The sequence below is a fragment of the Lactuca virosa genome, chromosome 4, assembly GCF_052849685.1.
Source record: "Lactuca virosa cultivar CGN04683 chromosome 4, Lactuca_virosa_CGN04683_v6, whole genome shotgun sequence".
NCBI lineage: Eukaryota > Viridiplantae > Streptophyta > Magnoliopsida > Asterales > Asteraceae > Lactuca > Lactuca virosa.
The window spans coordinates 452888062-452901903 of NC_136429.1; the positions used below are offsets into that span (position 1 = coordinate 452888062).

At 33.6% G+C, this 13842-nt stretch overlaps 1 protein-coding gene across 1 annotated transcript; it reads left to right on the forward strand.

The window, feature by feature from the left end:
* The first annotated feature begins 6791 nt into the window (after positions 1 to 6791).
* Positions 6792 to 8506, forward strand: LOC145109130 (uncharacterized). The gene is made up of 3 exons (XM_079046241.1): positions 6792 to 7039; positions 7532 to 7701; positions 7798 to 8506. The coding sequence occupies exons 2-3, from the start codon at positions 7621 to 7623 to the stop codon at positions 8251 to 8253; spliced, it is 537 nt and encodes a 178-aa protein (XP_078902367.1). The 5' UTR covers positions 6792 to 7039; positions 7532 to 7620; the 3' UTR covers positions 8254 to 8506.
* The last annotated feature ends 5336 nt before the right edge of the window (positions 8507 to 13842 follow it).

The window sequence follows — 13842 nt, forward strand, 5'->3', positions numbered from 1 at the left end:
TAAGGCCTAACATTAGAGACCCCACGAAAAGATGCAGTCGTTACCCATTCCCATGTGGAATTAGAAAGAGATCACTATGGACTTTATTACGAAGTTGTCGAGGACGGCGCGTGGGGTGGATTCTATCTGGGTTATTGTTGACAGGTCGGAAAATAGTGCTCATTTCGTCCCTATTTCAGAGAGAATTTCCACCAAGAAGTTGGCCAACATCTACATCAGAGAGGTAGTCACTAGTCATGGGGTTCTAGATCAGTGGTCTCCGATCGCGATGTACGTTTCACTTCCCGATTTTGGAGAAGGTTTCATGAGGAGTTGGGTACTCATATGAATTTCAACACAACATACCACCCCCAGACCGATGGACAAAGTGAGCGAACTATTCAGATGCTCGAGGATATGCTTAGGGCATGTGTGCTTGATTTTGGCGGGAGTTGGGATACTTATCTTCCATTAGTTGAGTTCTCATACAACAACAGTTATCATGCCAATATTGATTGACCTCCTTTCGAGATATTTTTTGGGAGGAAGTGTCAAACCTAGTTTGTTGGGGTGAGGTCGGGCATCGAGTTATGTGGAGTACTGAGGTAGTACTCAAGACTACTGAGTTGATACAATAGGTGCGCGATCGAATGCAAACCATGCAGGGTCGCCAAAAGAGTTATGCTGATGGGCGACGCTCGTACCTCGAGTTCTAGGTAGAAGATTTTGTGCTCTTGAAGGTGTCACCTTGGAAGGGTTTCATATGGTTTAGGAAGTGGGGAAAGTTGGGCCCTAGATTCATTGGTCCTTTAAGGGTTATCGCCCAGGTCAGAAAAGTTACGTATCGATTGGATTAACCTGCCGAACTTAGCCAGATTCACAACACTTTCCATGTCTCGCAACTACATAATTGTTTATCCACTGATTCCGTAGTAGTACCCTTGGATGACATTCAAGTTGATGAGCACCTAAATTATGTAGAGAGACTGATTGCGATCCTCGACATGAAGACGAAGACCTTGCGCAACAAGGTGGTGGGCTTGGTAGAGGTGCAATGGCAACATCGAAAGGGTTCCAAGTGGACTTGGGAACCCAATGAGGAGATGAAAGAGCATTACCCCAGTTGTTTGCAGCAGCAGACTTCGAGGATGAAGTCTGATTCAAGTGGGGGAGAGTTGTAACATCCGAATCCTCAAGGTATGGAAATCAAAGTAATCACTGAGTTTTGTATTGGCCACGACGTGGCGGATGTATCCCCACGACATGGCATGGCCGCTTAAATCGTGTATCTCAAATTGGCTGCCACGATGTGGCGACTATTTTTGGGCAAACCCTAATTTTGGGCATAAGGCCATATTTAAGGGAAGTGATGGCTAGGGGTTCCTCCACGCTCAGCCTCTAAAGTCTCTAAAATAACCTTGATTAAACCCTAACCCTCTTGAAGTTTTTGGAGTTCATTTTCAAGCTTTTGGTGATTTTGAAGGAAGAAGAAGGAGATTTGGTGTAAGGATCAAGCAAGAAACACCTCCCTATCTTTAAGATCATTTTATGGACCATTTGTAAGGATTCAAGCTTTCATCTTTATGGTTCATTCTCTTAGATCTAAGTTTTTTTTATCCCATTTTGGTCCATGGTTTTGGTTAGTGTTAGTGGATGGAATAAAGTTAGCAACTTTATGGCCTTTGTAAGTTCAATGAGCATTATACTCTATGGATCTAAGAGTTTGGTGTGGTTTATGAACTTTGTATGAGTTTTTGGTCACATTTCCACCTTTTTAACCTAGTTTGGGTAAAGGACATGCATGGGGCATGCATATCCATAAAGTTTAGATTTTTATGAGCCTTCGGTGTTCCTAGAAGCTTTCTGGAAAGTATAAGTTTATGGCTTAATGGATTAAGTATGAAACAATTAGGTTGTCCAAAACCAGAAACCACGACGTGGAACGTAGGCTACCACAACGTGGGATTTAAAGGATCGGCGACCGTTTTGCCACTTAGCTGCCACGACGTGGCTAAGGATTGGCCATGACGTAGCGACCATCTGAAGTTGACTTTGACCGTTGAATTTTTTACTTAGTTGACTTTTGGTTAAGTGGCTAGGTTTAGAAGGTGGATTAAGGGTTTACCTTATATGGTTTATTAGGAGGTGCATAACACCCGTTCATTGGCTGTGAGAGTTGTTAACTGTTAACTACGTCTACGAGGCGAGTCTTTTCATTATACTATCTAGGATGCTAGTTTTCTTTGTGATACTTGCATGGAAGACCATGGGGGTGGCCCATGACATTTGTATGAAATACCATAGGGCTAGTCCATGGAATTTAGGGAAAGACCATGGGGTAGCCAATTACACTTGGATATAAGACCATGGGGGTAGCCCATGACATTTTAAGTAAAGACCATGGGGGTAGCCCATGGCACTTGGATGTAAGACCATGGGGGTAGCCCATGACATTTCAAGGAAATATCATGGGGGTAGCCCATGGCGAATTTATGTATGGTATATGGTATTTCTGGGAACTAACTAAGCTTTGTGCTTACGATTCATCTTTAAAATGTTTTCAGGTTTATTATTATTTTACTCAGATTTTTGAGAGATACATTTTACTATGATTGATTTTTGAACAAATGCTTGTATGGATATGATGAATTAAAAATGAAATTTTTTACTAGTATTTTTGGGACGTTACATGGATGATTAATGAAATATGGGGTAATTTTAATTTTGATTTTTCTAATTTTCAGCGTGGGGAATGTTGGAGTGTATTCTTAGTGTTTGGAATCTGTTCTTCATAAATAAGAAGGTTATTTATTCTAATTCTTATCTCGCTCTTAAAGATATATAGGTTACTAAAAAAAGTTCACATTCCCTTTATTAAGAACTATACACCTTAACCAGGATATCGATGTGATGTGGGATTCCTTGTGTAACCTTTTTAGCAGTAGGAGTATGTCTTACTTATTGATTTTAATGGGGTTCATACTTCAGATTGGTGTGGATTACATTTTTTTTTCAGTATTCAGTAGGCCACTTTATTGTTTTTTTTTATTAAACAGAGCTTGTATATATCCCACTTACTAGTCGAGCTTTTACTTAGGTGTTTTTTTTTCAAGAAGAGCTTTTTGACATCTTTTCTCTGTGATGTGCACAGAACGTGCATACCTTTCCTCTCACAGACTATATGTTTTTAGAAGACCGTGGATCTTTGCATTTTCTTCTTGGAGTAGACATGGACTCATATTTTTTCAAGACTGCATACATCTTAATAGTAAATAAAAGGGAAATCTCCAGAAAAGTCCTAATATTTTATCCTAATTTACGAAAAAGTCCTAAACTAAAATTTGTTTACGATTTGACCGATTTTCCCGGTTTCATTAAAATCCCATTATTTTACCATAATTTACAAATAAGTCTCAAAATAAAATTAATTAATGATTTGGCCATTTTCTCCATTTAACATATATTTTAATGGGTTCATTACTGATCTAGACGTCTAGTCATTAAATTAGCTGATAAGATGGATACAATGAATTATATAATGTTATGTTTACCGTAAAATTTGATATCCATCTCATCGGCTCGTTTATGATTATGTATCCAAGTCAGCAATGAAACTGGTAAAATATGTATTTTTGGAAAAAATGGCGGGAAATGAGCTGATGAGATAGATATACTAGGTTACATAAGATTAGATAGACAATTTGAAATTCTTTATAAACTTAAAAATGATGAATTTGTTGCTAGTTTATGTAATTGTTGCAGTTTTATTGTAGTTTTCGTTGGATGCATTTTATATTTCAAAAAATATACAATAGATCAGGATATAATTTTTATGGTAAACATGACATTATATAACCCAACATATCCATATCATCAGCTCATTTAATGATTATGTGTCAAGATCAGCATTAACACTGGTAATATATATGCTACAGGGAGAAAAGGCTGAATCATCAATTAACTTTAATTTGGGACTTATTCGTAAATTATGGTAAATTAATGAGACTTTAATGGAACCGGGTAAGTAATGAAACCGGTAAATCGGGAAAAAATGACCAAAATTGTCATTTTTACCGGTAATTGGGATTTTTTCATAAACAAATTTTAGTTTGGAAGTTTTTCGTAAATTATGATGGAATATTAGGATTTTTCTGTAGCTTTCCTTAAATAAAAAGGCAAACTTTCATTCATATGCTTACAAAATTTAAATATAACTTTTATGTCCTTATAAATTTAAGAACTACATATACGTCCGACTAAAACCATAAAATTCACATCTATGTCCAAACTAATATTTTAATTTAGATTAAACCCATTTGTATTGAAAGTCTTATCTACAATCTAAAATATCATATGAAATTATTAAACTACCATCCTCAAATAAAAGTTTGAATTAAACCAATTTAATTAGAATTAAAACCAAACTAATCTTTAAAGGTTTCAAGCCTTCAACGTCATTTTTAATGCTTTGGATGAACACATGAATAGACGAAAGTCATAAAACTACATTGTTTAATATAAATATTTACATAAAATAAGTCGAAAAAAAAAGAAAATCTTATGATGTAAATATGGGTTCAATTGTTGGATGTTACTAACTTAATTAATTAAACAATGACATAATCGTACATGCCTGTACTTATTGGATATGAATCTCAAATCCCTTTAATGGTGTAACAAATAATACAACCTTCCAACTAATAAAACTTTTTTTATTAGTTATTAATAAATTATTGTATTAATATAATAAATAATAAAACAAATTTAGTTATTTTTCATAATTTATTTCGGTGAGAAATAATTAAAATTACCAAATAAAAATTATATATATATATATATATATATATATATATATATATATATATATATATATATGATGTAAAAAGAAAATATTTGGTAAAAAGTGCATCAATTTTATGATTTTTAACGAATCAACAAAATGAAACTTTAATAATACAAAAAGAATACTATTTGCAAAAATAATTCAAAAAAAAAAAAAAACGCATCGTGATTTATTTTTGGGATGATTCACTAAAGTTGTTCGAAAAGTGAATCAAAACTTGATTCAGTCAATAAATGAATTATTAATGTTTTTTCGAGATTTTTTTTATAAATTATATTATTTTTGTATCATTTAACTATTTATTTTGTTGGTTGAACAAAAAACATAAAAATAGTGCAATTCTTACTTTTCCTACCAAAAATTTACTTTTTATTTGATATATATATATATATATATATATATATATATATATATATATATATATATATATATATAAAAGAGAACCCAAAAAGACAATGTAACAAAAAATCATTAAGATGGATAATATCAAGGAGTAAAGATAATGATATATTTTTATTAGTTATACGTTCATAAACATTGTAAAAAAGAAAACTCATTTTGTTTTTTGTTTTTCTTTTTTCTAAATTTTAAAGCTTATTTTCATTGAATGAATAAATATATCATTTTTTTGTCATTTATATATAGACATCTATCGATATATAATTTTTTTTTTAGTTTCAGTTCTTTCAGATTTACATTGCGATTGTGAACTAAATCTAGTTTTTTTACATAAAGTTTCAACTCGTTCCAACTTATGTTTTGAATATAAACTGTATATATTTTCTACACACATTTTCAACTTATTCTGATTCACAATATAAATAAATATATTTTGTATTTAGATTTTACAAATTAATTCATATAAAATTGACCGTTGTACCTGAATTTTTTAAGTAATCATTATCATTTGCATGAGAATTTGAATAAAATTCACTTATAAATCTTAGTAAAATTAATTCATTTGTGTATGCACAAAATGTTATAATAGTAAAAAAATCAAGTGAATTTATTTAGATTCATGCATGAAATTAATTATATTTATTACATATGAATATTGTGAATATTTATTTATATTCACATGATATGGCTAGCTTGACGATTATTTACATAGATATTTATTATTCATATTGACAGTGGGAGAGCCAATGTCAAAGTTAACTTCACTAAATCGATTACAAAATTTTTTAAATTTGCATATCCAAAAGCGTGTTAAAAATTTCAACATCAAAATGATACTGATAACTTATACTGGTCCTCTGGTTTCGTGGGATAACATAATATATATTCTGACATTTCCATAATTTAAATACTATTTTTTTTTCACAAAAGAGCACATGTATATCTTCTTAAAAATTTGTGGAAACTCATCATTTTTAAACTAGCAATGTTTTTTTGTCCCTTTTTTAGTAGTGAAGCCGCTTCCAAGTTGGGTATTAAATTTGGAATTTAAACACTTTGGATTTATAGCCTATATTAAATTTGGGCTTTAAGGAGGTTGGATTTATAAGTTAAGGAGTTTTTAACACCACAACATAAAAAAAATTACGAAAACATTTATACTACTAGACGGGCTACCCTGGACTCCCAAGTAGATCCGCCAATGCATATTGATCATTTACATATGAATGACAATCATGTTGAGCAAACTCATAGATATCATACGAATATTGTGAATATTGTGCAGGATACAGTAGACGCATAATGTAAATCCAAACTAAAACTTTAAAGAAAAGTTTAATTTTTTATATATTGATATAAATGTCTATTTATAAAAGAAATTTTTTTATGAATTTTGATATTTTTAGTTTTTTTTAATAAAAAGTAAACCATAAAATAGTTATTTTTATAACCGGTGCATCACATATACCGTATTTTGATATAATTTTCTATCAAACTTTTTTCTATATATAAGAGGGTAAGGTATACTTTTTATAAAATATATGCGTAATTAACTATTCAACCAATTTATATATTGTGAACATGAGGGCTGCAGGGTGTCTCTCTTTAAGTTATTATCATGCGTATCAAACAAACGGATTAGCTGTTCGTGGCTATTATGTATTATAATTATGAGTTGTAAGCAATACAACCCAACCCCTACCCTTACCCCCACCCTTTCCAAATCTGCTTTATTTCATCTTATCGTTGGAACACAATCATTAGAAACTCTGGAGTTGGAAACCTCCTCTTCACTGCCAACTTGACACTTCCAAAAAGGTTAGAAACCTTAGTTATTCTTCTTGTTCTTCACCATTTCTGCAATAGGTCTAAACTTTATCTATATGATTGATGTGCTTTTCTCTCCCATGGTTTTCTCAAATTGGGTATTTCACGTAAATCTCGAATAAGCCGTCTTTATTTACTTCTTTGTGGTGTGTGTGTGTGTATGTGTGCTATCTTGTGAATTTCGCGTTGTTTTCAACCATATGCTTCAAGAAATGGATCTGTACAAGGTGCATGACCACGAGTTCATCTCCTGATGCAATCATAGACTTTTTTTTGTAGTTGAAAAAATATAAATCGCCATTAAAGAGTAAAGACAATGGTTGTCGATCAAGATTCTTTATTGTCGTGATAATTATTGCAGTGAAGGTGGCATGAATAAAAACAAACCAAAAAGAATCTGGACTTGAATTCTTTCTTAACCTTTTGTGTTCCATTGGAGCCATGCAATCTCTAAATCTATTTATATATGTCCTACAAATGCAGCTCTCAGCAAATTGATTATCAAATATAGAATTCGAATTTCGCTCCAGTTTTTTGTCGATCTAAAGATTTGAAGATTGGAGAGGAGAAAGATGGATAAGTTTGTTCAGCCAGATGATAAAGAATGTATGAAGATGGCCATGTTAAAGCATGAAGAAACCTTCAAAGAACAGGTATATACACGTGTTAAAAATTAACTTTCTTTATAGATTCTGTGAACAAAAAAGATTATCTGAAATGGGTGTTGATTAATTTTTCTTTGAATGAAGGTATATGAACTTCATAGATTGTATCAAACTCAGAAGATGCTGATGAAGAACGTGCAAAGAACAAGACATAATCATCAAGAAAACATATCATTCAATTATCAGAAGAACAAGTTTGATTTGGAACATCCTGGAACAACAGCTAAAGAGTACAATCATGTATCAGAAACATTAAATGATCCAGAACTTGAGGAAGACGAGTGTGAGATCGAGTTGACGTTGGCCCCCACAAGTTTTAATCGGAGGAGGAACATGACAAATAAGCCCGAATCATCAGATTCCGTGCCCAGTTTTTCATCATCTTCAACAGGGTCGAGTCATACAAAGAGAATAGAAAGAATCTCAAGAGAGAATTCAGGCTTTATGAATAGCAACAGAAGAAACAGTAACAGTTCTTCAGATAGACCACTCAAACAGTCTCCATGGATGTATCAAGTTCTAAGCTTAAACATGACTTGATATAAAAGAATGAATTCAAGAAAAAGTTTGGTATATTTCAAGATTATTTTTTAGGGTTTTTACTTTCTACTTATGAACGGATTGACTCTTTGTGTGAAACTCTAGTTTTCTTTCTCTCTTTTTCATCTCATGAGTTGTTTTTAGCTTTTTAGAAGGTACATCTTCTTTTACTCATGCTACAATCACTTGTACTAGTGCATTAAATCTTGTATATGGACCGATTTGGCTTTTTGCAATGATGGTTGTCTCTTAATTCTGTTGTGTGAAAACCCCATTGGTATCTTTAAAGAATAGTGGTTTTATTTTGGGTAGTGTGGTGATAAAGGCATAAAGCCCCATGGCATGCGTTATAAAAAACAGACAATTTTGTCAAAGTGTTTACGTTTTGCTTGTATTATTGGTGATCGTAGTATGGATGATGTATATGGTCATGGTAGGGTGAGGTGGGACCCTACTCACAAAACCATATCTGACGATAGAACACAAGTACACAAGATATGTCAGCACTATGGATAAGTGGAATCAATGAGTTGTGAAATTTTGTAGTATACCGAAAATGCTAGATTTATATAAAACAACTTTACACATGAACCTTGTAAATTAAGGATATCTAAAATATCAATATTATGATCTTTAAACAAAAAGTAGGGGTGTTACGTTGTTACTTCTCGAATTTTTTTTAATCTTTATTATATTTAGAAGCGAATAATTTTATTTTGATTTGCATCTGATCTTGATATTTTTATGTACACCTAATGATGAACGTTCAGATCCATATATAGGGGCATAGTTTTAAACCACTCATGTTTAATGTTTCGGAAAACATCATCTTCCATGTGATTATAGGGGGAAAATAGTAATATAAGGTTCTAAGTCAATTATTATTGTTGCTATATTTAAAACCATGGAAACATAATGGAGTTTCTTATTAGATTGCTTTTTAAGTACCTAAAATCAAAAGGCAAGGGGGGAAGAATCATATCCAATGACAAATAAATAATAATAATATGGCATCTTTTAAGTACACATTGATTGATTGAGTTTCAAAACAAGAGTATTTAAAATATCTTACATAATAAAATAATATTTAAATATTCCAATAACACGATTGGCTCACCCCACACAACAAACGCACATCAGAAGGTCCAAAATTTGATATTACTTCTTTTAACGTTGAATATTAAATACAAAAACATTCAATTTCTAAATCGACACAAGCGTATAGAAAAAATAACCATTATTTCAACAAATACAATTAATATTACAGAAGAAATTGCTGTTAAATGTGTTGAAATTAAATCAATAATAGATTTATAATTTCACTAAATACAAATCTAACTTGCATTATATACAACATAAAAATATATTTAATATGGTAATCTTGCACAGCTAATACCTAATATTCTTAAATTTCGACAACCAAGTTGTTCATTTTTATTATTTATTATCTCCTCTCCAACATTAGGGAGAGTTGCCCTCATATTTTGTCTGCCACTACATTACAACTAGATTCCCTTTTCATATAATATTACGTTTATTACTTTATTATATACTAGTTAAATTTAAGAAAATAGTCCTTATAGTTTGATGAATATCACAATTTTCGTTAATGTTTTCAGTTTGTATCGATTTGTTATTGTAGTTAAGTGTGAGACCCGTATAGATATCAATTAGATGCCTATGCGTGATATCAATTAGATATCAATTTGATTCCTATGCATGATATCAATTAGATGCCTATGCGTGATATCAATAATTTAAGTTTTAATTGTAGGAGAATTGAAATTGGAAGAAAAGAAACAATTGTAGTATTTATTCTGAAATTTAATAAAATGGTCTACCTTACATATAAAAAACTTTAGTAAAATTTCGATTTTAAATTGAAGAAAATGAGAAACACAAAAAAATAACAAGTACAAAAAAATAATTATAAAAAAACTCATAGAAAATGGCATGTGTCAAATCCAATAAAAACATAACATTTGACACAAATGATTTTCATTTATTAGTTAGATTTCAATGTTCGCAATGTCCGTCCAGAACCCTAACTCTGTTAGATCAGTTACGTTAAGTTACTACCAAAAAACTATTTTTCCGAAGGACCAAATATATATATATATATATATATATATATATATATATATATATATATATATATATATATATATACTCACAAGTTATTTTTAGAATAAAAAAAATGTGAGAACTTGAGAACTACTAATCCAAACGTCATTTTTCAAAATTAAAACTATAAATATTAACAAAATGGAACGTATAAGCAATATCTATGAATCATCAGTAATATGGACTGAGGACATAGATATGACTGCTGATTTATATATATATATATATATATATATATATATATATATATATATATATATATATATTTCAATATTGTAAAAAACCCAACTAGGCCTTTATTAATCTCTGATTATTCTCTAGGAGCTTCTTGACCAATTAGAACAAGCCTTACGATTAATCATCGTCTATAAAATATGAGTGAAGTTGTAGAATCCGATAAATTTTAACATTTTGAAAATTTTTTATCACAATGAAAATTATTAATTTAAGGAATGATTAGTGTTTATTAATCATATTAACCTATTTTGTGTGCAATTAGTGGTATTTACCAACTTTTGTATGATATTAGTCATTTTTAATTTTTTTAAATTTAAGAATGTATAATTTAGGGCTGCAAATAGTCGCTGACTAATCCCTAGATGTTAGACGAATGAGTTAGTACCGTCAAGCAACTTTTACAAACTTTATATATATATATATATATATATATATATATATATATATATATATATATATATATATATATGTGTGTGTGTGTGTGTGTGTGTGTGTGTGTGTGTGTGTGTGTGTGTGTGTTGCGACGTTGTTCCGCAACGAGACTCCGGGCTTGTTAGGAAATCTCCGCAGAGAACCTATAGTCACAATCAAACACTATGCCAGGCGTTCTCCGGGAGGGCGCTCCGACGATCTAGTCAGCTATCTGGGAGAATAACTTTAGTGAATATGAGAGACAGAGCAAAAATACATCATACATCTTTAGGTGCTATCGGTGTCCTTTATATACTTAGGGTTTTAGGTAGTTGGGGGACCATAATAACGATATTCGACATACCGGGCTGCTATTGGACCATCTGTCTCCGTTTGACTCTTCCTCTATCCTGATTGGAGTAGAGGGAATAAACAGTAGTGGCCCGTTCACAACCTTACTGATGTCTCCCTTTTTATGACAAAATATAGCCCTGCGTGGGGAGCAAAAGGCTTCTCCCCAGATGACGATGACTTGCTGTTGGGGATAGTTGATCCTTCTGTTTGTCTTGCTAAGGTCTCGCCTCGACACTTCTTTCTGCTGACTCGTAGGCTTAGTTGGGCAGTGTCGTTTAGCTGTTCCTTATTTCATACGCTCGAACCAGCACATGCCTCGCTAGACGAGATACAATCACATTTAGTCATTCCACGATGGACCGCTATAGGGTACGTCATCAAGCCCCCTAGTCTAGTAGTGATGGCGTAGCGCGGCAAGTCATCATGTTCTAGACTCATAGGTACACGTGTCACTTATTTATCTGTCAGACAGTTATTACTTCTGCAGAGTGGCCTGCTTTTTCTAGGCTTTTGATTTGCCATGATCTTTATCCATAAATACATGCCTTTCTCTTTACATGTCTACATATTTTCGTCCATCAATCCTCTTCTTCCCTTGTTCTGCATTTTTTTCAAAGAAAATGGCTCTCCCTATCATCATGATTTCTTCTCACGGCGTTGTTCCAACTTCTGAATATACTGAGTTTCTCCCGGAGAAGTATGGATTTCAACCGGAGGATGGAGTGCTAATACCCTTAGACGGAGCCTCCTTTCTGGAACCCCCACCGGGAAAGGCCGGTATATTTTTCAGAACCTTTGATGTCCACTATCGGCTTCCGACTACTGACTTTCATGACGAAGTGTTTTGTAAAAATGGTGTCGATGTTTACGACCTTACCCTAAATACTGTAAAAAATGTTGTCGCCTTCCAAGTGCTCTATCTGTCTCAGGGTTTTCTTCCAAACGTATTGGTGTTCAAGAATTTCTTTCATTTTTCTACTTCCGGTGATAAATTTACCTTCTTTACCCAGAAGAATGCTCATGTCCTCGTTCCTAACAGGAAAAGTAACCCAAAAAATTGGCAAAATAACTAGCTTTGGGTGGACGGTTCTTGAGTCGGCGGACCCTATTTTCGGACTAAAACAACTTCCGATAGTTCTCCCAAGCTACTTGGCCATGATCAAGAAACTGTTCGTCTTCTGGAGAGATTCATCATTGCTCATGAGGAGTTTCCTGAGTATATTCTCATTGGAGCAGGAATGAACACCAAGTGGCAACGCCGTCAGGAGACGCCTGAGTTTTTTGCCGTTAATGCATGTAAGTTTTTTTCATTTCTTTCTTTTTGACTTTCCTATTTTTGTTCTCATTCCTTTTCCCTCTTTTTAAAAAAAAACGAGAGGCGATGTTTATCTTGCAAGGGAAAAACAAGTGTTGTCTTTCTCTGACGTGCTTGTATGGAAATTCAAAGGAGACTTGCAGTTCCGACCGATCAATCTGAATGAAAACCTTCTCCCTCCTAGCCAGAAACTTGCTCGAGGACCCACTACTTCCACTATTTTGGTGCCTTAGCACTCGAATCCTGCTGGTGAGACGCCTTCGTCTGGCAATCCAGATGGAGTACCCCTCCCAGTACTCCCTCCTCTCTTCCAGTCTGAGGGCTTGGAGCGTGTGGAAGATAAAAAAGGAGGGGATTTTTGTGGGCGTGACGTCCCGTGTGATGAGAAAGACAGGACTTTTGAGTATCGCTGCTCTTTCTGATGCAACGAAAGGGAAAACCTTTGCTGACCGCAGCCGTCGACGTAAGCTTGCCACCGATTTCATTTCCACTTTGTTTCCTTCTAGTGAAGACGTGATAAGTATCCCTAAATATGACACACACCATTCCGAAGGGGTACAAAGGGCGTCTAAACAAACCATTATGAAGAAGGATTCCATCTGAGCTATCCCGACAGAGTCGCCGCCGGTCCATCGAGGCAAGTCTCTTCTTACTTCGGAGACATCTGATTACGATTATCTTATTGCTATCTTCCAAGGCAATAATCTATCTTCCAGCGAGGCAAGTCTCCTTACTGTTGGGGCTCGGCACATTCGACATCTTAAAAGTGTGGCTGTCAAGCTTCGTGTAAATGATAGGGGTCTTCAACAACATGTCGCTTCTCTGGAATCCTTGGTGGAATCTTCTCGCCAAAAATTGTAGTTGTTGGCTAGTGAGAAGATGACCCTTGAGGAGCGTTGTTCCCATGTGGATATGAAGCTTGATGAAACCCTTCAACAAAATGAGGTCTTGAGCATCCGAGTGGAGAGTCTGGAAAGAGAAATGTTGGATAAAGAAAAATTGCTGCTTGACCACGAAGCGGAGCTATCCCGTCTTGGGAATGACCTGGACTGGCTTGTCAAGGATGGAATTATTAGGATTGTTGACAAGGTTATCGATCTTCCTAATTTTTTGTAGGGTGTGGGCCGTATCAAGAATATTTACTTTTC